This window comes from Octodon degus, unplaced genomic scaffold, assembly GCF_000260255.1.
Source record: "Octodon degus isolate 3935 unplaced genomic scaffold, OctDeg1.0 scaffold00006, whole genome shotgun sequence".
NCBI lineage: Eukaryota > Metazoa > Chordata > Mammalia > Rodentia > Octodontidae > Octodon > Octodon degus.
The window spans coordinates 28,479,825-28,504,261 of NW_004524582.1; the positions used below are offsets into that span (position 1 = coordinate 28,479,825).

Below are 24,437 nucleotides of genomic sequence, written 5' to 3' on the forward strand. Positions count from 1 at the left end.
AGCCCTGTCCTTTTCAGAGTTTCCTCTTCTGAAAAGCTTCAGAGGTAGGAAAGGGGCGATGACGTGCCCTGAACTGCGGAGGGTGAGTAGTTTGGCAGCAGAAGGTCCCCGGCCTGAAACGAGAGGAGCGGTGCGTTGTGCGTGGCAGAGACCACCTGCTGCCGGTAGGAGGCCGAGAGAGCACACGCAGGTGGACTGGGCTGTGGGCCTCTTCCTTGGCCCTAGAAATGGGCGGAGCCCCAGCTGGCGGGTCTGTGCTCATCAAGGCCTGCTCCTCTGCCCTCCTGGGCTCGTTGCCATCTGGAAATAAACTGCTCCACCTTGCAGAGGCCCCTTGTCACAGCCGGCCTAGGAAGTCAGCATAGCTGGAGCAGCTGGTTCCACTCTCTGACTTGGGGCTGCAGACAGCTTGGCATTAACACCTGTAGCTGTGGGCTGTGCGTATTGGAGGGAGACAGTAGGAAAGAAGAATAAGGTCATTGCCTATTGGGAGAAGCTCTAAGAGAAGTCAGGAGAAGAGGCAGAGCCCAGGTAGGTCACGAGCGTGGGGCACTCCCACCTCGCCCCCTTCCTCTGCCTGCCTGCCCTCCCCCAGCCTCGGGGCTGACAGCCTGCCCCTGCACTCAGGATCTCCCTGGTGTAGAAGGACAGACAGGCCAAGTGCGAACTCTGTGTCCCCTATAACTGGGGGTAATACCACATACCTAGAAAGACTCTCAGACACATTATGGTTAATTACTGCACCTTACCACCTAGCAGAACTGCAGTGGAAGGCTTGTGGCAGGTATTGTTTTATGCATAGTGCGCATCGCACTGGCCTGAGGTGCTGCGTTGAGGGTCAGGGGACCCGAATCTAGTCCCACCGCTACGGGACCTGGGCTAGGAACCTTCGCCTTGGGATGTGAGCACCTCCTCAGTGGTTTGCCAGGTCAGTCTCAGGCTCACCTGCTAGCCACACACAGTGATTACCAGCATCCCCTTACACTCTTGGGGTGTACACAACTTTAAGATCCTACAGTATACCTGCCCGTCAATAAAATGGCCATTTTATTGAGACCTTAAGGACTCTCCGGCCCATATGGAAACATCACTCTCCTGTCCCTGTGGCAGCTTATGCACACTGAGATGGCAGTTGGGCTTGAGCATAGTGGCGCACGACGGTAATCCCAGCACTTGGGAAGCTGAAAACAGAAGAATCACTACGAGTCCAATCTGTGCTGTGAGACCCTGTAGACCCTGTAGACCCACCCTGCTCTAAAATGAAAAAAAAAGACACATTGCCACTAATACACCTCCCGAGAATGCGCCCTCTCGCTTGGCCACATACGTAGCCCACTGTTGTTGCCACTTTCTGCGGCTGCTCTGGAAGTCCTCTTTCGTGACTGTCTTTAAGTTGTGCTGTCATGGCTGCCTTGATGTCCTGAATTGATTCAAAACTTGACTTTCCTGGTCTTTTTCTTTTAACTTTCCACTTACAATTATTATGTAAAAAACATATAAAAACCACATTCTGTAAAAATCTACCTCAGTACCGGAATATAGTGATGAAAGGCATTGAACTCATTTCACTTTTTAAAGGATGCTCTTGCTGCGTGTCAGATTCCAAGCGCTAGTTATCGTCCTCAGAGCTGATTTTGCCTAATTGCTTTACATCAACCCAGCTCCAGCCTTGAGGAAGTTTCCTTTGTGGTCTGTTTTATCTGCCAGCTTATATTTCTGAGCTTCTGAAGGTTGTTCTTTTCTGTCTTTTTTCTTACTTGCTAGGACTATATTAGGGTTTCAACTGAGATGATATTGCTTATGGACGTTGTAGAATTAACAGTGGGGTGGTTTCCATGAACTGCTCGTTATTGTCTCTGGCGAACTCAGCCAGCATGTAGATCATGGCAGTTCCGAGGTAATGTCTGCTGCTTCCTGTAACTTGGCCAGCGTGCTCTGCTTTACAGTTGATGATATGGTGTTGTTAGAAAAAAGCATTCATACAGATAAAATTGGAGATTTTGGGGGGTACATTTCTGTCCATGAAATCTCTATTCAAAATGCTTTGGGAGCTGGGGATCAGATAGTTCCGTGGTCTAAGCACCTACTTGGCAAGCACAAGGACTCAGATTCAATCCCTAGTACTGCGTGCTGCACTGTGCCTGCCACTAAAAGCAGGCATGGTAGTCCACATCTGTAATCCCAGCACTGGGGAGGCTGAGACAGGAGGATCACCATGAGTCCCAATTACATAGCATGACCCTGTACCAAATGAATAAACAAATAAAAATAAAATAAAAAATAAAAAGGCTTTAGGATCACCATTTTCACCCATCCTATATTGAAATGAAACTGGACTTAATTCTCAGAAACTTTCATCTCCTTCCAAACTAGAATGTAACACTGCTAGTTCTATCTCTTGGTCCTTGTGGGTGCTCATTGCTGGGCACCTCCAGGCCAGCTGCACCCCTGACTACGCAGAGAAAGCGAGCGTGGCACCCGGAGGCCAAGGTGTCCTCTTCCCGTGCTGCACCTGTTGGGTGGAGGAACCAAGACACACGCAGCCCAGACCCTCCCCAGCGTGAAGCCCGAGGTGGTCAAGAGACACCAGCCACTGAGGCTATGCAGCCCCACATCCAGTTGTCCTGGTCATTTTGACTTTGGGGAAGAAACAGCGGTGCCAGCTCTGGTGAACCCAGTGTGAGGACATTGTGATATTTTAATTGACAGAAATTGCTGTAAACAGTTGGTTGACGTAGTGTGGTCAGAAACTACCACGAGGGCTTAAATTTATAGATTTAATATAGTAAATCATTTATCATTAATCTTCCTAAAAATACCCAAAATAATCGCCTTGCTTTGAACACACGCATCTCATCAGTTTGGCCATGTTTCTTTTACTGTAATAAGTTATCTTTTAATTTAAATATATTTTTAAACTTAAACACATTTTCCAATCACTCTTGCAAGTGAACAGGCACTCTGGCAGGGGCAGATGCCTCTGGGTTAGAGTCTCAGGCAGGACAGGAATTTGAAAAGCTAAGATAGGTTTCCCCAAAAGGGAACTCAGGGGCTCAGTGTACTTGGGGAAGCGCCCCAGGAGACACGCAGAAGTGTGCTCAAGGTGTTCATGGCCAAGGTGTTCTCTCCCAGGGGAGAAGAGCCCCCACAGTGCTGGGTGGGCGAACCCCGAGGAAGGCCTACCGGGAGCGCAGCAGGTGGGGCGCTGGGCACGGGCATCCCGAGCCCTGAGCCGGTGTGCAGGACAGCGGAGGTGGGCGCCAGCTGCCTCTGGGCCAGAGACCATGAGCTCCGAGGATTTGAGGTGCAACCCAGCCCAAGGATTGCGACTTCCTCGCCGCAGAGTTATCGTTGGCTTTCCCAGCACCTGCGGCAGGAGTGTCATCCACGTTTCTGTTGGCTCCGTGAATAAACAAGCTTAGTCAATGGGCAGCTAAAAAAGCAAGTCCCGGGGGGGATGTACTGGCCCCCAGGGACACGTGGGCGCCCAGATTCCCAGGCCCGTGACCCCTCTTCTGGGCGGCACCCACACAGAGCACTTCACCACCTCATCACCCACACACCTCCCCCGAGAGCATCTAGACGGGGAAGACCAGGCGTGCCCTGCGAAGTCGCGCCCGCCGCTGACCCCACCGCTATTGAAGCGCAGGCTCCTAAGCACGGTGAACGCCCCCAGCAGGACTCGTGCCTGCGGGCCGGGTCTCACGGACAGTAATTGTTTTCTTGCCTAATGTACTGTCCACACATACTGTGATGTGGCCGCGCCTTAGGTTTAATTAGATTTGGGGAGGCCTCGGGATTTATCAGAAGTGTGCTGTCCCTGGGGAGTCCTGGATGGAGCCGCTCAAGCTTGCAAACTGCGGAAGTGCACACATTAAAGAAACTCCATGGGCGTAGTCTGTGTCAAAATACACCAGTTAGAAGTAGAGAGGGAAAATCGCTTTTCGTTTCGTGGCTCAGAGCTCACAGGAGCATTTAGCTATTTCCGCGATCATTCCCACGCAAATTCAAGTTCCGGTGGCAGAACCTGGGTATTAAGGACACTGAGAGGCAGGAAGTGCTCGTTCAGACTGTTTCCTTTCCTCCCGGCAGTTCTTAACTGCGGCATCCTGGGACCAGCCACCCCATCCGTCTCCTCTCCCCCCACGAACCCGTTCCACCTGCAACGGGGACAGCTTCCAAGTCACAGGCCCGCAGGGGCCACATCGCACCACTGCTGCCCGGTGCGATCCTGTCCTCTGACCTCCTCTCAGCCTGCGCCGCTCCAGCCCACTCTGCTGTTCTTAGGCCACCCCCTCAGCCTATGTAATCCCTTGCCCCTGAGCACTGAGTGTGTCTTACTCCTCTTTATGCCACTGCCCTGTCATTTTCATTCATTCATTCATTCATTCATTCATTCATTTGTTCATTCATTCATTCATTCATTCATTCATTCCTTCAGCAAACATCTACCAGGCATCCACCAAGAGGCAGGCACACTGTGCTGTGGCAAAGGCAGCAGAGGGCACAACTACCAAGCGAAAGGGTAGAAGAGGAGGAAGCTGACAGTGCTGAGGGTGGGACTGAACGGGAGGTGGAGGAGGGGCACCAGCGCCACCACACGGAGCCGCAGGAAATCAACACTGGGCCTCCTTTCCTCTTCCCTCTAGGCTGTAGGGAGCAGACCCCGTGGACAGAGAGGCCACATGTCACGCCAGACACCGTGTGGGCCACCTGCCTGGGCCACCGTGTGAGGAAGGGGAAAAGGCTCCTAGATTTTTTCTCTCCTGCTAGGAGCAAGCAGACTGCCTCTGTCCAGGGCCCGGCATTGCCACGCCAGGAGCAGCCTCAGCATGACCCAGGGACAACATAGATCATCTCTTCTTTTCAGAGTCAGAAGACCCGGGCCTGGGTCCATCTGTCCAACCCAGAAACAAAACTGGGAACTTGAGCACAGCCCTCCTTGCCTGCAGGCTCTGTTTCTGATCACCCAAGCCCCACAACTCAGAATGCAGGAGTGAAGGAGGGATCAATGAGATCAGGCGTGGGAAATTCTTTTCGGATAAGTGTCCAAAAGAATGAGGGGCCCAAGTGAGAGAACTGAAACAAGGCCTCCCTGGAAGGACCTGTCACAAGCAGAGCTTCTCTGCAGCTGCCCTTTAATTTTAATTTTAGTTTTTTGGATGGCTGATGAGCCCTAGAGTAGAAAGTGCCCCTGGCCCCATGGGGTGGGCTACAGGATCTCTGAGGAGAGAGAGAGCAGGACCCAGGGCCCTCCCAAGTGTGCGCCCCTCCTGGACCAGCTTCTGCCTCAGTTTGGAGAGAAGTTACTGAAAGACGGAATCCAGACCTCACGCTGTGACTTGGAGAAAACTAGAAGAGAAGATGCCAACAGAGAGCCACCCGCCAGCTCCCTCCCTAGAGCAAAAGAAGCACACAGGGAAACTGAGTCACTGGGGTTGCTGCACCAAGAGTGGGTGGGCCACACTCTGACCCACCAGTGTCAAAGTGCTGATGGAGTCATCCACGGTGTTTCCCAAATCATGCCATGAGAGCCAGGAAGGGCACATTCCGCCCTGGCCCTCTCTGTCCTTGTCCATATTCAGGCTGTGGAGGGGCCTGGACACAAGCCCCTGGGCCACGCTTCAGGGCACCAAGTCGGCCACAGGACCAACTCAGAGTGACACAAATGTGTCCTGACACTGACCTACTCCACACGCCGGCCCCAGAAGGCTGGTCTTGTCACATTGCCATGTATGACCATGGTTCTCACACCTCTGGCTAGGTCCTTTGAGGGACAGAGTCCACCTTCTAGGGCTAAGTTCATGTCCACTCCACTCAAAGTCAGACTGTGAGCCCTGGACTCAGATGAGTCAACAGAGATGTTGTGTCAGCTGTCAAAGATGCCGGATAAGGAGCCAGCACTCAGGCTAGCAGGGCGACAGTGGATGGCCAATCTGAGTTGCTGCCTATTTGTTGGAACCCAAGGCTTACAGGCAGCATAGTGGGTGGTAACAGTGACAGCCCTGTAGAGCTGGATTTGGTCCTGGCTCTGTGGCTCTGTGGCTTGGGGTTGTTTGCTTGGTCCCTTAAAGATGGGAGGAGAGAGATGTGTACTGATCACAGGAGAGCTTCTCTCCACAGCTGAACAACCACGTTTCCCCCAAGAGATTGTGACCCGGATAGAGTACAAGCAGATCCTTGTGCTGTATGGAGGCCCTCAGGGGCTTTCTCCAATAGCACAGCAGTCTCTGGGTCTGCAGGAAGCTTTGCCATTGCCGGCCCCCCTCTGCCACCTCATCCCTTTCCTGACTGCCTCCTTCTGGTGTCCCGACAGGCTGACCCCTGCCCTTCCACACCCAGGACCTCTCTCTTCCAGTCCCCCACACTGCATGGTCTTTGCTGGATCTTCCTGAGCCACGTGGCACCGCCACCCCCAGGGAGCCTTGCGCTGGCCACTGCCAAAGTTGTGCTGAGTCTGCTCCCACCGTCATGCTGGAGCAGCCCTGGCCACTCCACAGTCCTTGGGTGCTGATGGAATGAACGGGCCCAGCTGAGCCATGCCCCACTCTGGCCTTTGTTCTTCCAGTGCTTAGGACATGTGCCTGGGAAGTCCCTTTCACCAACTGCCCTATCTTGTCTGGAAAAGGGCACAGAGCAGATCCGACTGGCAGAACCTCAGAGGTTCCCAGCCAAGAGCTAGTGCATCTGGAGTTTTGTACAGGTGGCTTGGGTTGCCATGGTGACTGAGAGATGATAAATGTCCTGCAGCAGCACAAGACAGTCTAGCACAATAAAGAATCGCTGCACCCCAATGGCAGTGCTGCTGCTGCTGCTGCTGCTGCTGCTGCTGCTGCTGCTGCTGCTGGGTAACTCTGAGAATAGGGAGCCACTGTGCGCCCAAGGAAGAGAAGTTAAGGAAGACAAAAGAACCAGTGAACAGCGCCTGTCCTCTTACAAGCAAGTAGTAGTAGAGAGAAGCCTGAGATGCAGAGGTCCAAGCTGTGACTCTGTGACTTGGTGGCTGAGTGACCTCAGACAAACCCAGCAACCTCTCTGGGCATCCATTTTCTCAACCAGGGATTTGATTGCCAATGCCCACCTGGCTCATTTATTCTGAGGATTAAACTGGGAGCCTTTCTAAAGAAATAAAATAAATAAATATAGCCTGGAAACATTCCTAATACCATAAAGAGATGATTCCCAATTTCCCATGGCTTGATGTATGTTTGGGTTTTACAGTGTTTGAAAATGGCAGGCCTCCCATACAGCACTCTGTTTTTGAACTTTTATCTTTTCCTGGGCTTGTGGTAGCCGGTGTCTCTCTGCAGGTGCCCAAGTCTGGGCTAAGGCCAGAACAGTCCATGGACAGTAAGCAAGGCTGAGCAGGTCAGGCATCTCCAATATGTGTGACTATGAAGTTTCCAACTTAGAGTTGGTTTCTCTGAGTTTCATTACAAACCCATTGTCCATGGTATCACATCTGTATTGCATTCCTTGTGCGTCCGATGTGTCCAATAGCACTCACTTTGTATTGAGGGGTGCGGAGACCCTAGAGAACCATGGGCATCCCCTCTGGATGGACCGTGGCCCAGGAATGCTTCTCACACCGCGCACATGGCTAAGGAAGGCCCTCACACAGGCTGGCTGGGTTTATGAGGGTCCATAGCTGGCTCGTGGGGAAGGACGTGAGGGCACAGTGTGTGCTTGGGGTGGCTGACTGTGCCGTGTGTCCCCGACAGGTGGCATTCCCTTCATCTTGACTGGAGAGTTATTCCAGCAGTCACAGCGGCCAGCCGCCTTCACCATTGCAGGCACAGTCAACTGGCTCTCCAATTTCGCCGTGGGGCTCCTCTTCCCATTCATCCAGGTAGGACGGGTGGGGGCTGTGCCGTCGCTGCCATGGGGGCACCTTGGAGGCCCCAGGGCAGAGCTCCTTCCCTTCGCTCCCCTCAGCCCCTGCTCTCTTCCTGAGGAAGGAATAAATGCCCTAGAAATGCCCCTTCTGCTCTAAGATTGTGTCCACAGAAACTGAGGTTGGATCTCAGATACTTCCTGCATACAATTTACTTCTCCTTTTTGTATTGCATTGGTTGAATTCTACATGATAATTGTAATGCACGCTACTGCCCCCTCATCACCCACGTGACCTCATTGTCACCAGCATAGATGTGACCAATGTGCTCACAGCTGCAAAGGTGACAGTGATTGGCACAAAGATGCCCACATACTCAGGAATCCAAATTCTTTTTGTGTAAAGAATCTGCTTGCGCACTGGCACATGGGCCTGTGTGTTTACTCAGTGCCAATTGTGTGCCAGGCCCTGCTGGGATCAGTGGGGACCAATGGGAGCAGAGCCTGTGTCCCATGTGCTAAGCTGAGGGGTGCGGAAGCAAAGATCCCAAGACTCAAGTACCATAGTAGATTTCTAACTGGTGGTCAACTTATCACACCCAGTTGAATTAAGCTAGCATGGTGCTGGGTGTGGGACGCCCACTGAGGCTCGTTGCCAGCGGCATAGAGGCAGGACAGGAGAAGCTGCTGGAACGCTGTTAGGATGCTGTTTGGAGAAGCTGTTGGAGCCGTTGGAGGCCGCTAGTTCTCTTGGGCTGTTCTGCTGGAGGCCCTGTCATGCTGGCTTTCCTGATAAACTTTAGAGGAGCTCTGGTCCTCATCTTGAGCATCGCTTCCTGACTCTGGAGGAGAAGATGGTGCGCATCTCAGCCTCATGGAGAAGCTTGTTGCACTGGCTTTCCTGATGGGAGCTCAGCTTTCCACATCGCTGGAGGAGCTTGAGACCTCACTGTTGCGAGGACGGCTGTGGTACCTTTGGGGAGCTCTGGCGCTTAGCTTGAGCGTTGCCTCCTAGCTCCAGTTCAGACCCCTCAGCCTGCTGGCACACATCCTGCACCCTGCTGGCATGGACTTCCTAGCTTCCACCACTGGCCTTTGGGCCCTTCCAGCACAGGTCGGTCAATCCAGCCTGCATGACACTTTAGTGCTCTAGGCCTCCACTTGGACTTGCAGGAGGCACTGTTGTGAACTCAAGGTTTTCATCCAGACTCATGCAGGATATTAGCATCCAGGCCCTCAGCTGGATTGTTTAGTATTTAGTGTTTGAATAGATTTCCTGCACTTGTTGTGTACGATTCTTGGGTTATTAATTATAAAATAATATAATAAAATGTGTCCTGTATTATATCTTCCCCTTGCAAAAACCCCAAAGCACAACCTCCATCTCCATCCTGCCAAGGCTGGGGGTGAGCGGCACTGACCTGCCAGTGTTCCCCTCATGTTTATTAGGCACTTTCTGTGCGCCAGCAATACCCAACCCTGTCGATGCTAGGCAGGAAATCCCCCATCAGTCCCCTTGCCAGAGGAGCGGTGAGCAGCAGCTGGAGCCCAACATCTGGCTGCAGAGCGGGTCAGGGCCTGCCCTGGGTGCAGACTGGGAGAGGAGCCTAGGGGGCTGGGACCTCGTGGGCTCTGAGGTGCTCAAGACAGCAAGGTGGACCTGAGGGCTGAGGGGTGAGGAGCATGCGCTTCCCGTGGCTGCTGTACCCAGCAAGACAGGCTTAGCGCTGTGGTTCGATGTGGTGTGTTCCCTCCAGAGCCCTGCTGGAGTCCAGTGCCCAGAGTGGGAACGTTGACAGACTGTGCAGTGTTCCCCACATACTTGGGTCAGGGATTCGTGCTGTTCTTCTCCCAGGAGGAATGTGGCTCCCTCGAGAGCAGGAGGTCGTGACAGTGATCAGCTTCCCCAGCTCTCGCTGGCTTCCTCTCTGCCATCCTGTCCGCCTTCCCACTGTTAGGTCGCTGCCCAAAGCCCTTGCCAGCAGCCAAGAGGATGCAGGCACCTTGCGCCTGGGGCAGGGCGCTGCTTCCCGCCCAGGCTCCAGGAGAGGATCTGTGTTCTGGCCGCTTGCGCTTCCGACTACACTCCTTGCCTCACTTGGCTTGGCTCCTCACTCCCTCTTCAGTGCCAGCAAGCACCTGCCTCAGTGGTCACGTCGCCTTTTGCTTCTGTGTCAGGTCTCCCCATTGCTCCCTTTTCAGCCAAATGCGGGCAAGTAGAGCCCACCTGGTCACCCCACGCACTCCTCCCAGAGCAGTGACCTAATCATACTTGCACAATCTCTTTGGACAAATAAGGCAACTGTCACAGTCACATTCTCATTGCTGGGACACAGTACCTGCCACCACCTAAGGGAAGAGAGACTGATTTTGGCCAGCAAACACAGAAATGGTGTGGTGCGAGGGCCTGGCGGAGGAGAGCAGCTCACATCATAGTGCCCAGGAAGCGCACAGAGCAGGGAGGAGCCAGGGAGCGAGCTCCACCCCTCCAGGCCACACCCCTGTGGCTGCCTCTGCCAATCAGATCCCACCTCCTAAGAGCAAGTCAGCTACAAGGCTTCCATGATCCAATGTCCCTCCAAAAACCCCGCCTGTGAGCACACAAGGCATTTGGAAGACATTCTCAAGCTACGCCACGACAGCGATTTTCATAGAATACCAGGGCTGGGTGTCTTTGGGGACCACTAGATAGCTGCTTACAGAGTGTGGTGATTTGAGGCTGCCTAGAAGCTGGTGCCGTGACTCTTGCCCCCAGATGAGCACAAGGTGGCCTGTGACTGCCAGAAGTCTGGAGTGACAGTTGTCCTAACTCAGTCCCTCTACAAATTGTCATTGCGTGCCTGGCTGTCACAGGAGGTATTCACTATTTCTTCAGTGAATGTTCTTGTGGGGTTGGAATGGCCTGCTGAGGGATTTTCATTTGATCCTGTAGGCCAGAGTCTTTCAGCCCTGAGGGTGCGTGAGATTCACTTGGGGACTTTAAGATACACGATTAATGCCTGGCATCCTCCGTTCCCATCACAAGATTCTGAGTCAAGGGGCAGGGGTGGGTTTCAGCACACTTTACAGCTCGGCAGCTGACCCCATGTGCAGTGCACTGAGAACCCACAGATACTTGGGAAGCAAGAAGGGCAGGACTGATGGGGGAACTTCAAGAAGACCCTTCCATGCCGGAGGCTGGGTTGGAGCAGGTCGTGAGCAGGGACATCCTGCAGTGCGCAGAGATGGGGACAAGGCCTAGCTAAGGTCAGCAGCCGTGAAGGGACCTGTCACGAGCAGGAAATGGTGGGTGGCCAGGAGGCGAGCTTGGGCGTGGCCAGGCTGGGCCCAGATCTCAGCCCTCGTGGGGCAGACGGGCCCCCTGGCCATGCCCTGGCCTCTGCGCGCATGACCCAGCATCAGCTCGTCTGCCCCCAAGCTGAGCTCGTGACTCAGAGCCCTCTGAACTGGTCCGTGGAAAGATTGCCACACTTAAGTGAGGCCCTGCGTCATCCAGAAGAGCAATGGGGACTTCACCAGCAAGCACAGGCTCTGGGAGAAGTCCCAGCTGCCTGCCCCATCTCTTCCACGAGCCTGGCTGTCTCTGTCCAGTGTGTTGGCCTGCATTTGCACAGCTGTCCCACCGAGCAGACACAGCATCTGGCAGCTGGCTCCCAGGAGGGTGGACGTGGATGTGACACGTGTAGCGGGCAGCAGCCCTGCTGCAGGGGCCTTCCAAAAGATCAGCCCCTGCTTGCATCCTTTCCTCGGCGAGGGTCCTTTGCAGGTCAGCCAGCTCTCAATGTGCTTATGCTTTGAACCTTTTCATAAGCAGAGACTTGCTTTGTTTATTTATATGTGTATTTGATGAGGGGGCTGGTGACAGAACAAGAGGTGCTCAAGCCCAGAGGTATTATACCTCCAGCCTGCTTTTAAACTTTAAAAGGAAAGAAGAGGGCAGAGGGTATATAACTCAAGGGTAGAACACATTCCTAGCATGAGCGAAGTCCTGGGGTCAATGCCTAACACAGCAGAATAGGTAGATAGATGACATTTAGGTGACAGACAGATGTAAGTAGATGCACAGACACCTCCGTAGAGGGCACAGAGAACAGAGTGACTCAAACAGATGTGCCACACACCTAGAATCTGTCCTGCCTCAGCAGGAGACATTGCAGGGCAAAAGGAATGAGTGAGGACTGAGGATAAGAAGAGAACAACACGGGCCAGTGAGATAGCTCAATGGACTAAAGCACCTGCTTGGGCAAGCTTAGGTAAGCACAGGGACTGTAGTTCAATCCCCAGCACCACATGCCATACCAGCCCCGCCCCCAAGGCAGGCTGAGCCAGCCAGAGTCCAGGCGTGGTGGCACCTGCCTATAATCCCCAGCACTGGGGAAGCCAAAAACAAGAGGATCACTATGAGTCCAATCTGCGTAGTGAGACCCTATAACAACTAAATACATGACGAAAGAAGAGGAAGAAGGAGGAGGGGGAGGGAGGGGGGAGAGGGAAGAAGAGGAAGAGAGGAGGAGGAAGAGGAGGAGGAAGAGGAGGAGGAGGAGGAGGAGAAGACAGAGGAGGAGGAGGAGGAGGAGGAGGAGGAGGAGGAGGAGGAGACCCACCATGTCATTATCCCAGCAACATTTATACCTTATAGGAGTCTTTTGTGTCAAATGCCATTCCAGATTGAGCTGTATGAATCCTGACAACCCTGGCAGGGCTCGTTCATTCGGTCCCTGCAAGAGGTCTCCAGTCGCTGGGACGAAATGCCCAATGCCTGCAACACTGGAAGGAGGAGAGGTCTCTCCTGGCTCGAAGCCCCAGTCCACCAGCAGCCAGCTGAAAAGCAGAAACAAGCTGGCAGAGGACCTGGCAGAGAGAACAGTGGCCCACCCACGGTGGCCAGGGAGCAGGGGGACAAAGACACACCCTCTGGTCATCATACCCCAGTGACCCCCTCCAGCCAGGCTCCAGCTCTAGGGCAGTCAGCGACCAAATGCCCCGGTGAGGAGCCACTGATAGCGGCAGCTCCCATCACCCAGTCATCTTCAAGTGTACGAGAACCACAGGGCATTTCAGGTCTAATCCATGGCAGAGGGGGACGGGGCCAGGCCTTCGAAGAGGTGGGAGGGGAGGGTCAGTTCTCCTAGGAAACATTAACAGCAAGTGCCCTTCACCTTTTCCTCTTCCTCTTCCTTGTCCTCCTCCTTTTTCCGTTTCTCCTTCCTTTTTCCTGTGGAGTCCAGAAAGAATTCTGATTATAAATAATGCATTCTTGCTGTAGAAACTGAAAATATAAACGAGAGGAGTAATCCATGTCCGTGGACCAGTGATGGCTGTGGACCTGTCTGAAACAAGTCCCTCTGACCCAGGTCCCTAAGTGGTGGGGCCACCTGTGGCTATCAGGAAGCTCTACGGGGCTGGCTGCTGGAAGGCCAGCGAGAGGAGGGCTGGCCCTGCAGGCGGCACTCAGAGGGCACATGAGGTGGCCGTGTGCGACCTGCGCTGGGAAGGCAGTGGTAGGCGGCCCTCGCTGGGGTGACTTGCCCCTCTGGAAGGCTGGGTACTCAGCACTGTTGTCGGCAGTGACCAGGACTCATGCAGCCGGTTCCCACCCTCCACCACCCCACACAGGTGCGCCGCATGAGGGCCTCGGACGTGCTGCAGGCCCTGCCCTCCCGAAGCCACTTCAGCCACTGTCTGAGCCTTCCTTGTCTGGTTGCCTTAACTGTCACGGCTGGGACAGCTTAAACCACAGAGACTTGCCGTCTCGCAGTTCTAGGCGCTTGAAGTCGGAGGTCCAGGGGTCGGTCGGCAGGGCGGCTTCTTCCGGGGCGTGTACAGCTGCAGCCGCTCTCTTCTCGCGGCAACCACGCGTGCTCGGTCGGGACCCGGCTCAGTGACCGCACACTCTGCGTTTTGAACCTTAGCACTTCCGCATGAGGGGCGATGGGAAAGCAGTAAATGTTTAATTCCTTTAAAAATTACAGCAAAACACACATTGCCCCTAATCCCTTCAAAGAATTCACCCTCACTTCAGCCACACCGAGAGCCTGTCCCCACTCCTCCTCTGCACATGGCTCTGAGAAGCCTGCTAGTGCCTGGGCACCAGCCTCGGTGTTCGCCTCCGCGGCTCTGCCCCTGCCATGAAGCAGCATAAATCTAGAGCTTCCCAGGACAGAAGACCCCTCGTGGTCCAGAGGCTCGGAGGACAGCACAGGGGTGTCTGGGCCACGGCTTCCCTCAAAATCATCAGGGAAGACGCTGCCCCATGCCGCTTGCATTGCTTCCGAGGCTGTCAAGTCCTGGGCTGTGGCTGCCAGCTTCCATCTCCGTCACCACTGTCACAGGCTGTGACTCCATGCATGGGCCGTGCATCTTCTTCTAAGAACACCAGGGATTAGATCCAAGGCCTGCCTGGGTCCAGTAGGACCTCATCTTAGTGAGGTCACGTCTACACAGACTGTTCCCAAACACCACACTCCCAGAGAGCAGGCCATGGGGACCTCAGTACATCTTGGAGGAGCACAGTGCAACCTGTCACACCTTCCTTCCCAGGTGGCTGTTAGGGTTTGTGTCTGGTTGTCCCCCCAAGCCTCATGTAAGTCATGGGGCAGGGACTTCTAGAGTTTGAGCTTAATTCATGGTCAGGGTTGGGATTATGGGTCTTAGTACTGCTGGGATTATGGGTGTGAGTGCTACACCCAGCCTGGGGCAGACAGCCTGAACGCACTTAAGGGAGACAGACTTCCTCTCTATTGCCATTATTGCTGCCGCTCCTCCCGTGTGCTCTTGCTGCCTTCCTCTTTTCCGCCGCCATGAACTGCTGCCCTCTGCCATGTGCCACTCTGCCTTGGAGCCAGCTTTGTATGGACTGAAACCCCCACACACTGTGAGCTAAATAAACCTTCCTTAACTTTGGGCGTCAGGTTTTTGTCCCAGCAGCGGGAGAATAGTACTGACAGTGACCATCTCATCCCAGAAAGCTTGCCTAGAGCATCCCTGAAAGCCCCACATCACTGGAAACCCGTCCATCCCAGGCAACCCTCGAAAGTTGGTTGGTACCTCCCCGCCACCTGGCAGCCCCTTCCCTGTCAGTCCTCCTGCCTGCAGCTACTCTAGCCGCAGTGCTCAGGTCTGTAAAGCAGGAGGCTTGCCCTCATTCTGCAGCACAGCTTAAAAAAGAATGAGAGATGACGTCCAGGCTTCCTCCCACGTATTTGCTGCTCAGAGACAGGCAGCAGTGGTCACACTCATTGTCGTTAGCTTCCTGCTGGGCCATCCTGGGGTCACCTAGAGCAGTCTCTGAGCAGAGCTGGAATCTCCATTCCGCCCTTTCCCCACCCAGCGCTCCTCCGGGCACGCAGCTCAGAGCTTGCCTGCTCTGTGGTCATGCCAGAGCCTCACGGCTGCCTTCCTCCTCTTTCCATCCACAGCTGTCCTCTCTCCTGCACCCTCAGCCTCAGGCTGCCTTTCCTGCGGGCCTTTGCAGCAGCTGCATCCATGTTGCTTGTAGCAAGTTACTAAGGCCAAGGAGCTCAGCCTCTGGCATGAGCACCCATATTTTCTGGTTGGGATAAAATCGCATGCAAATGTATGCTTCCTGATTACACTGCAGTTATAAAATTCTGTTTTAATTCAATCAAATGTGGGAGGGAAGAAATGATTCTTTTTAACTTGAAAAATATTGGATCATATCCCCAGCGCCTCTGCAAAGTGAGAGTCCAAGCTGATGCGTAGTGGGGTTTGTGGGGCTGGAAAGTAAACAGAGCTGTGCCCTGGCCTCCGCAGGCCTGCCCAGCAGTGCACTGCGGCCCAAGGGGAGGAAGAGATGCGGAGGCCAGCAGCGGCACCTCTCTTCCCTGTGCTTCAGGAAAGAACCACATGACTGCCACCCATGGGGACAGGGGCCATGTGGGGCTGGGAGGGAGGCAGGGCGGCCTCCAAGACCTCAGAGGATGTAGGTGATTCCTAGAGGGGACAGGGGGCCAAGGCCAAGTACTCCAGCAGGAGGACATGACAGACTGTAGGTTTATCAGAAGGAGTCTGGAAAAGAACAAGGCTTAAAGACAACTGACCTTGTGCTTTTTAAACAACTCTCTGGTTTCCCAGTGGGGCTAGATTTCAGCACAGCTGTTTGATCTTAGAGGAGACAAATGCAGAAGCCATGTTAATCCAGGTGACAGGAAACAGAGCAGGTGTTCCATGTGTGGGGCAGCGGACAGCTGACTGGACACCAGCACAGGGAGTGCTCCGCTCAGTTGGTTGATTGTTTTGATTGATTGAGTTTTGAGACAGGATCTCACCATGTAGCCTAGGCCTAGAATTCACTGTGATCCTCCTGCGTCAGCCTCCCAGCTGTTGGGATTGTAGGTGTGCTTCACCACACCCAGGAGCACAGGGAGCATTCTGCCACGGAAGAAATGTTGTGTGTCTTGGAAGAGGTGTTGATTATACAGCATGTACTTCTATCCAAACTCAGTGGAACATACAGACCCTTGGGCTCTACGCAGGCCACTTCATACAGATTGGGCTTTTTAAAAATCACTTACTATTTTATTTATTTTTTTTTATTGAGAAACAAATAGCAGTGAGAGTTTCAAAACCAATTAGTAGGACAGTTTCAATAGTTAATACATTGCATACATTGCATTGTTGTCTTCATAGTGGTTATTCATAGTACAAGATGCAGACATGATATCCTGTCCAAACACTATTAGTACAAATCTTTTTTCTCATTGAATTAAGAGAAAGTAGCTGTATATCTATGCTAACTATATCCTAGCTCAGATTGGGCTTTGATAAAACCAATGTATGGTTTAAAATAAATACTCAAGACAAAATCAGGATTTCCTAGCTAAGGCTGCAGAGGAGAAGGAAGAAGAAGGTGACACGGAGGGAGCTGGCCGGTGAAGCAAGGAGAGGCCAGGAAGACAGCAGGACCTGAGGAGGGCAAGGGGCCATGGCTCAGAGATGCTAGTCCCCGGAAGGGAAGTGGCGGGGTACGGGGCAGGGGGGCACAGCACAGCGCTGTGGTGAGCACGGTGGGCTTCCTCCGAGAGCCCAGGGAATTGATGGCAGGGTTTCAGTAGAGGCCGGAAGTGATGTACTTGTGCTTGTGAAAGTCCCCTGGGCTGCTCTGCGGAGAACAAACTGAGCAGATGCTGTGAGGGTGGAGGACACAGTTGAGAAGGTGAGGGGCCAATGGGCAGATACAGCCTACAACTCAGTTTTATAAATAAAGTTTTATTGAGACACAGCCAGGTGCGTGCACTTCAGTACTGTGCTCTGTGGTTGCTTTCCCACTGGAGGGCAGGGTTGAGTGGGTCCTAAGCAGCTGTGTGGTCTTCCTTCACAGAACAAGCTGGCAGCCAAGGCCTGCCTACATTCTGCGGGGGTCAACAGCTATTAAGGAAGCCATAGTGGGGTCACCAGGGCTGCTGAGCCTGACTTTAGGGCGTCCTGCTGCCCGTGTGCATCCCATCACCCCATCTGCCTGTGCAGTCACAGAGAGGAGACCAGCGCCTCTCACAGAGCGCAGGAGTCCAAGAGCTGTACTAACCTCTCTGCTGGGAAGGCCGAGAGAAAGCCATCTGCGCCAGGGGATGGTGAGTTCAGGAGCTCCTGGGGCTGAGGTGTGCAGGGTTGCGGGCTCTGTGGCATGGACCACAAAAGTCTCATACTCAAGGGCATACTTGAGCCTGTGTCAAGGACGAGGAGGCATTCCCTCAGCAGGGAAGGCTGTTTCTGGTTGGCCTTTGCTCCTTCCCCTAGTACTAGCTATTGAACCCAAGGTCTCCACACAAAGCTGCATCCCTACCCACTTTTTAACTGTTTTATTTTGAGGTGTGGCCTTGCTCCCTTGTCCAGGCTGGGCTCGAACTTGCCATCCACCTACCTCACCCTCCCAAGGGTGCTGGGCCTTGAGGCTGCATCGCCACACCCAGTTCAATTTTTTGCTTTTGATAAATCAGTGAGTGCCTACTTCTAAATCAAGCTCAGAATTATATTAGTTTACAACCTTGTCATTTCCAGAACTCACTGGTTTGGGGGATAGACTTCTGGCAATAACCATACCTCCCCAGACCCACCTCATACACCCCTTGTCCTGTCCGCAGCCCAGCTGTGCTGTTGTGTGTCAGATTTTCACAAGAGTGGAAAAAACCCTGAGACACTGGCTTGTGAGATTCGAGGCTTATTAAGACTTACTAACAGGTTTGCCAGGAAGGAGAGGGTTAACCAGGGCTTACTAGGGAGTCCTGCAGTGGGGCCCATACTAAAGGAGTACTGGGAGGTCAGCACTAGGGCTAGACAGGTACTCACCAGATAGTACTCACAAGGCCCGGCAGCACCACGGGGCCACAGCACCTGCTGGCCACAGTGTTCTGTTGCACACCGGGTCACCACAGGGAGGGGTTTGTAGAGGGCTCTGCCCAGCAGCGACATCGTGAACTCAGCACTCGGCCAGCGGGGCAGCTCCCAAGGACAGCACAGGTGGCCAGCTCTCAACGTCCCTTGGGTGGTCCTTATCCAGACTGCAGCCCGGGCATGCTTATCACGACCACTTGTGTCAGCAAGAGCCCTGGAAAACCACTCGGGCATCTTGGCAACATGGTGCCCGCTGCCCTGCTTCTGCTCAGGGACGATACCGTGACCTACCAAGGAGCCCGGGGCTGTGGCTGGGGAGACCTGTGGCTACATTCTTCCGCAGCATGCTCCTCGCCTGTTTCTCTCGCTCAAGGAAGCGGCCACATCTTCACACGATTCTGATCAAGGGGAGTAGGATCAAAGCTCCAGGTTTCCTTTAGTACCAACAACTTTTTCCTAAAAGTAGCCCTTTGCCAAAACTGCCTCCTATTTTTAGCACAACTTGACATTATACTGTATTCTGAAAGGAAACTTTCTTTTCTGAATCAGAGACTATGAGACATTTTCATGACCATTTCTAATAACATAAAAGATAGGTGTGTAGAACTGCTTTAATCATAGCTCAGAGCTTTTGTGGTGGCTGGGAAGGAGGAGGAGGCTGCACTTTCCCAGACGGAAGGGCCAGGCGTCCGCCCCCAGGAGGTCCTTCCGCATCATCAGTCCCCTACAGCTCACTCCATAACTTGGCTGCACAGTCCCCAAGGCTGCACCAGCACCTTCGCTGCTCTTAGTTACCTCTCTTGTAAAGTGTGCCTGAGCCCAGAGTCGGTGAGACGTGGTCAGCAGTGCCCAGTGCAGAAGACAGTCAGCAGACGGTGGCTACTTACGGCGGCTAAGCCTGGTTGCGTGATGACACTAGCGCAGGAGCAGCCTGGCGGCTGGCAGAGCACGTTACTGGGCTGTCAGTGTGTGGCCTGGAGGACTAGGTCACTCCCCGGCCTTTGCCTTCCTGGCTTGTCCCATTGCTCTGCTTCCTGGCTGCCACGAACTATCGCGCATGTCCACCATGATGCTTCTGCCTTGGAGCCAGAGAACCATGGACTGAATCCTCTGAAACCATTAACTGAAACTAAAATCAAATTAAATAAACTGAAATTAAATCCCTCTGTAATTGTGGGTGTTGGGTACTGGTCTCAGTGCAGGGAAGTGGCCTTGTGCCTCACCGCTGTCATTAACCTCACCCCTTTGCTCTGCAGCCCAAGCCAGAGTCACACAAGGGACAGTGGCTGAGGAGAAGAGCAGGAGGCTGGGTGGCTCTAGGCCTGTTACCTCATTGGCAGCAGGACCCTGTCAGCTGGGCCTCCTCCTCTGCAGACCAAGTGGCCTGCACATGCGTGAGGGTGATCTGGTTCCATAACAGAGCAGAGCGGTGCCTGTGTCATTGGGTTCCCTCCTCCCCGCCCACCTCAGGCCAGACTCGCAGCACCCTCCAGCCAGGGCCCTTCATGCAGGAACCAGGGTCTGCAGGACCAGGAGTCAGGATGTGGCTCTGAAAGCGCATGAGGTGGGAGAGTGGGTGAGCACATATCTGCTGAAGGCCCTGTGCCCCCATAAGGGCAGTGACCTCAGTGGTGCAGGCTAGGGGTGACTATAACAAATGCCATGGGCTGGGTGAGTTAGGATGTACAGTAATACCTTTCATACAGTCCTAGAGGCTAGAAAGCCCAGCGTCAAGGTGCCAGTAGGTTCAGTGTCTGGTGGGGCTCTTCTCTGCTTCCCAGATGTGCCCCTGGGGGAACCCTGTCATGGAGGAGGGTGGAAGGGCAGCAGGGCCTATCAGCTCCCTTCAGCCCTGATAAGCTCCCTAGCCCCATGCGCAAGGGCTCCACCCTCATGACTTCATCAGCCTGGGGTTTAAGGTCCCACACGTGCATTGTGGAGACACGTGCAGATAGCAGTGGAGACCAGTAGACTTTCTGTCTGAGGACCAGGAGGCAGGAGATGCATCCAGGAAGTCTGTGGCTTGCCCACATCTTCATCCCTAGATTCATGAAAGAGAGACAGGTCTGTTTGCCCAGGACAGCAGAAGAGCCAGAGCCTGGAACAGGAAGTCATGCAGGTGGCAGCTCTAGAGGGGAAGGCACACCTGAGGCAGCTCCGGGAGTGGTGTGGCACAGGGCGGGGCCTGCTGGGCCTCGCTCCTCTCCCGTGTGCTGCACACAGCAGTGGGGTGTGCACTGTGGACCAGCCCCTCACTAGGACCCAGCGACACCAGGGGCTGGCAGTCCCTGACTCGGGACAGCTTCCCGCCCCGTGGCAAGGGCCCCATAAACAAGTAATCATACACCATGTGCTGCATAATTATTTAAAGAGTCATGAATAGGGCCTGGGAAGAGCTACCTGAAACAAGACTCAGGGAAAACCTAAACAATTGACCTTTAAACCCAGATGCTGCTAAGTAAGAAGGCCGGATGTGCAGACATCCAGTGATGGATCGGGGAGAGGGAAGGTATGTGCGAAGCGGCTCAGGCCTGGAATCACAGGACAAGCGTGAGCACCAAGTAGCTGGAACAGAGATGAGGAGACTGCAGCCGGAGAGGACAAAGGCGTGGCTGGTGGCTTCGGGTCTGCTCAAAGTGACTTAGGACATTACAGGAGGTTTTGAGTATGATGACAAAGTCAGATCACTCTGATTTTCTCTTGGGACCAGTCCTAGGAGTCAAGAGTCTAAGCGCGGAAATCAGTTGAGAAGAACTGTAGTGGTCTAGTCAGGACATGATGACAGTTTGCACAAGGTGGCAGCCATGGGAGGGGTCACAAGCACTTGGACGGACATGTTTCAAGGTAGAGTCAACATGACTTCCTGATGGGTCAGATAGGGATGGGTGAAAAGGGCCACCTGGTGCTCAGTGGTTCTAGCTGGCAGAAGCCAGCAGGGTGGGGAGAGCAGGGCAGGGGCCGGTTGAATCTGCGCTTTAGACCTGACAAGTCCATTGCCCGAGCAGGAGGCAGGTGAGGATGGACAGTGTGGAGCTGGAAACAAAGATCTGATCTTTGACACAGCGGTGGGTGTCTGTCACTGGGTCACACACAGGGAAACTGATGCTGTGGTGACTAGGATTCAGCTTTCAAAGGCACACCTTCAGCGTTACATGATGTGTGAGCAGTGAGCCAGGGTTTCAACCCCACTGGGCATACTACGGAGCCCAGTTCTCCCTCTGCCTTCACACCGCAGTTAGTGGATGAGAGGAGAGCACACATCCCTCAGGTAAAGCACCCTACAATGTGCGGCATCTACTGTGTGCAAAGCTTAAAGGACCATTTTGTTCAATCCTCTCACCAAGCCAATCCTCTCCCCAAGAGATCAACTCTTGCACGTGACATCCTGTTCAAACAATGAATGCTTTGTAAATCAAAGAGTTAAATGGAAAGCACAAAAATCCAGGCACGCTGCTAGCTGCTCAAGGGGGAGCATTCAAAGGCGCTGTGGCCTCACATCTAGATCAATAGATATTTGTTGCGTGACAGAGTCAGGGCCTGGACAGCTGGACCACAGTGCATTTCACTCCTCCAGTTTCGTTCCCGGAGGCCCCCAGCAGGCCAGGTGCACGCAAGGCCCGGGGAACGTGGTGCACTCCCAAGCTCAAGGTCCTGCCCAACCTCACCAGGGACCCAGGATCCCTGCTTTGTGCCCGGCTGGTGAGAATAGCAGTCAGAGAGTTTGAGCTTTGTGCAGACTAGGAAAACAAAAGTGTTCTTTTGGCCTAAGAAGGTCCCTCCTTTTCTTCTAAATGGGATATTTCTCTTCCAATTTGTTGTCATGGGTGACTTATGAGACGTAAAAGGGCAGACAGAATGCTGTTCATGGGCCAGCAAGTACAGACTCATGATAATATACAGGGAGTATGACCTTTTATTTTGATAGTGATTAACTTTTAAATGCCTCCTTTGCAAAACAACCATAAAGACTGCTCCTCCTCATCTTTCACGGGGTTGGAAGCTTATGTGTTTCTCTCAAGAATGCTTTGTTAGAGCCCCATCTGCCCTGCAGCGCCAGTGACAAGTGCCTTGCTGATAGATGAATGCACCAGGAGTACTGATATATGAATGGGGAGCTGTAATGAGAAAGGCTTTATAGCCCATTAGCTTGCTGATTGATTTCTCTGTCTTTGCCTTTCTGCAGAAAAGTCTGGACACCTACTGTTTCCTCGTCTTTGCCGCAGTATGTTTCACAGGTGCTGTCTACCTCTATTTTGTCCTGCCTGAGACCAAAAACAGAACCCACGCAGAAATCAGCCAGGCATTTGCCAAGAGGAACAAGGCATGCCCCCCAGGGGAGAGGGCTGACTCAGCCATCAGCAGCGATGAGAAGAGGAGCAGAAAGCCAGAGCCAGATTCCGCCTCCACACTGGATGGCCATGTCAAAGACAGGGTTGTCTGAAGGGGTAGTCACACAGCATCCAGAGCCCCAAAGGCTTCTCCGTGCCTGGAAGGTACAAACTGACTCAAGCCATGCAAGTCCTACACTACTAAGTGTTGCATAATGGACTGGTGCTCGACCAACTGCACAGCCAGTTGTTGATTATCCCGACTGCCACACTCTTCGGGAAGCTGGAAAGAATCACCCTGGGTCTCAGTGACCCAGTATCCTTCTGCAGAGCTCGGGCCCACCTTCCTTGTGACTTCACCAATGGTAATGTAGTCGGACGAATGCTACTGGGATCACTTCTCAAAGCAAACAGTGTGGTCCGGCTGAGGGCTGAGTGGACAGGACATCACTGGCTGAGGTTGCAGTCCCTGCTTTGCTGTCAGTAGCCTCAGTCTCTACGTGGATCAGCAAGCCTGGGAGAGCCTGTGCTTTGATCCTGGACAAAGGCTCTCAGAATACAGTGGGAAGAGGCTCTGCACCTCCTAATGAGCACCTCTGCCTATCGTTGGCTCTGCCTTGCGGATCCTGAACTGAAAAGAACCATTCCCGGCATCTTCCTGCTGGTTTTGCTTTCTCCAGGTGGTGTCCAAACAGCTCAAGGCTGCCAGGTCTGAGGCTGTCTTTGACTAGGATTGTGACAGAGGACATAAAGAAGATATGTGTGTACAAGATCTAGCAAAGTAGCCATAAGGAAGAGCTTTCTAGTAGCTTGGATAGAGACTATGAGTTAAATTCCATTCCATTGAAGTAGTGTTGAGAATGATGCAGAGAATAAGCCTAGGCTTCATGGTGCTGTGCTCAATTAATGATGTCTGTCTGTATCTGGTGAAGGAGTGTGTCTGCATTCATGTTTGCTGATCCTGCAGAGGTTTATCTGATGATGTAATAAGCAGCCTTGGAAGGTGGCGGGCTCAACGTCACTCCGAGTGCTGAGACTGAGTGGTGACTTGCCTAAGTGCCAGTTGTGGAGGAAGATGTTGGGAGGGCCTGGGTCCAAGGGAACATCTGACCCTTCCATGCTTGGGTTGCTGTGTCAGAACTTGCTGCAGTCATGCATAGCTGGTGGTTTGGTGGGTCCCCTGCACCACCTCCAAATCTACGCCGCTGCCAGTGACAGCTTTCCTATCATGACAGTGCACTTGAATCAGCACCACTGTGTTTAAGTTGAGTATGTGTCACAAAAGAGGTAGAGCCAGAGAGGAAGGGCTCTACCCTGGCAACACCATGGGAGCCTCTGTTTCCACTGATCATTCTTAATAATGTTTTTGTTTTGTTTTTTTCATTAATGTATTTGCTACAGGGTCTCACTAAGCAGCTCAGACTGGTAGTGATCCTCCTGTTTTCAGCCTCCCCAGCACTGGGATTATGGGCATGCACCACCACACTGAGATTCAGTTGTACCCCAGGGGTGGGGCTGGCGTGGTATGCATGACCAGGAATTGAACCCTGGTCCCTGCGCTTGCCAAAGCAGTCATTTAGTCTGCTGAGCTGTCTCACCGGCCCACCACTGATCATTCTTGACCGAGGTGGTCTTGGGCAAACCTGAGCTCTGATTTTCCTTCCCTGCTGAACACTTTCACCTGGGCCTCTCCTTTCTCTGACTGCCAGCTGAACACAGTACACCATCCAGCTACAGTGTGGCCGGATAATTTGAGCAGTGTTTGTCAATATGAAGAGAAAGTGGCATATGAGCCCCAAACAGGTCTGAGAACAAAAGAAAAGCCAAATAAAGTATAAACTAGAAATCCTAACTTTTAAGTATTTTCACTCACCTGGAGACTTGAGCACTCGGAGAGTAAATACGAAGGCACTAGCCGAGTGTTGA

General features: G+C 53.3%; 1 protein-coding gene and 1 pseudogene across 4 annotated transcripts in view; one reads left to right on the forward strand and one right to left on the reverse strand.

Moving 5' to 3' along the window:
* Slc2a9 (solute carrier family 2 member 9) overlaps positions 1-23,922 on the forward strand; it is a 188,691-nt gene extending 164,769 nt beyond the window's left edge. For all 4 annotated transcript variants that reach the window (XM_023699664.1, XM_023699653.1, XM_023699648.1 and 1 more), the window contains 2 exons: positions 7,722-7,849; positions 22,367-23,922. In XM_023699664.1, coding sequence (XP_023555432.1) covers positions 7,722-7,849; positions 22,367-22,624 — 386 coding nt within the window. In that variant the 3' untranslated portion in view covers positions 22,625-23,922. The remainder of the gene's footprint in view (positions 1-7,721; positions 7,850-22,366) is intronic.
* On the reverse strand, positions 1,610-2,419 carry LOC105743170 (annotated as a pseudogene).
* Positions 23,923-24,437: the final 515 nt, after the last annotated feature.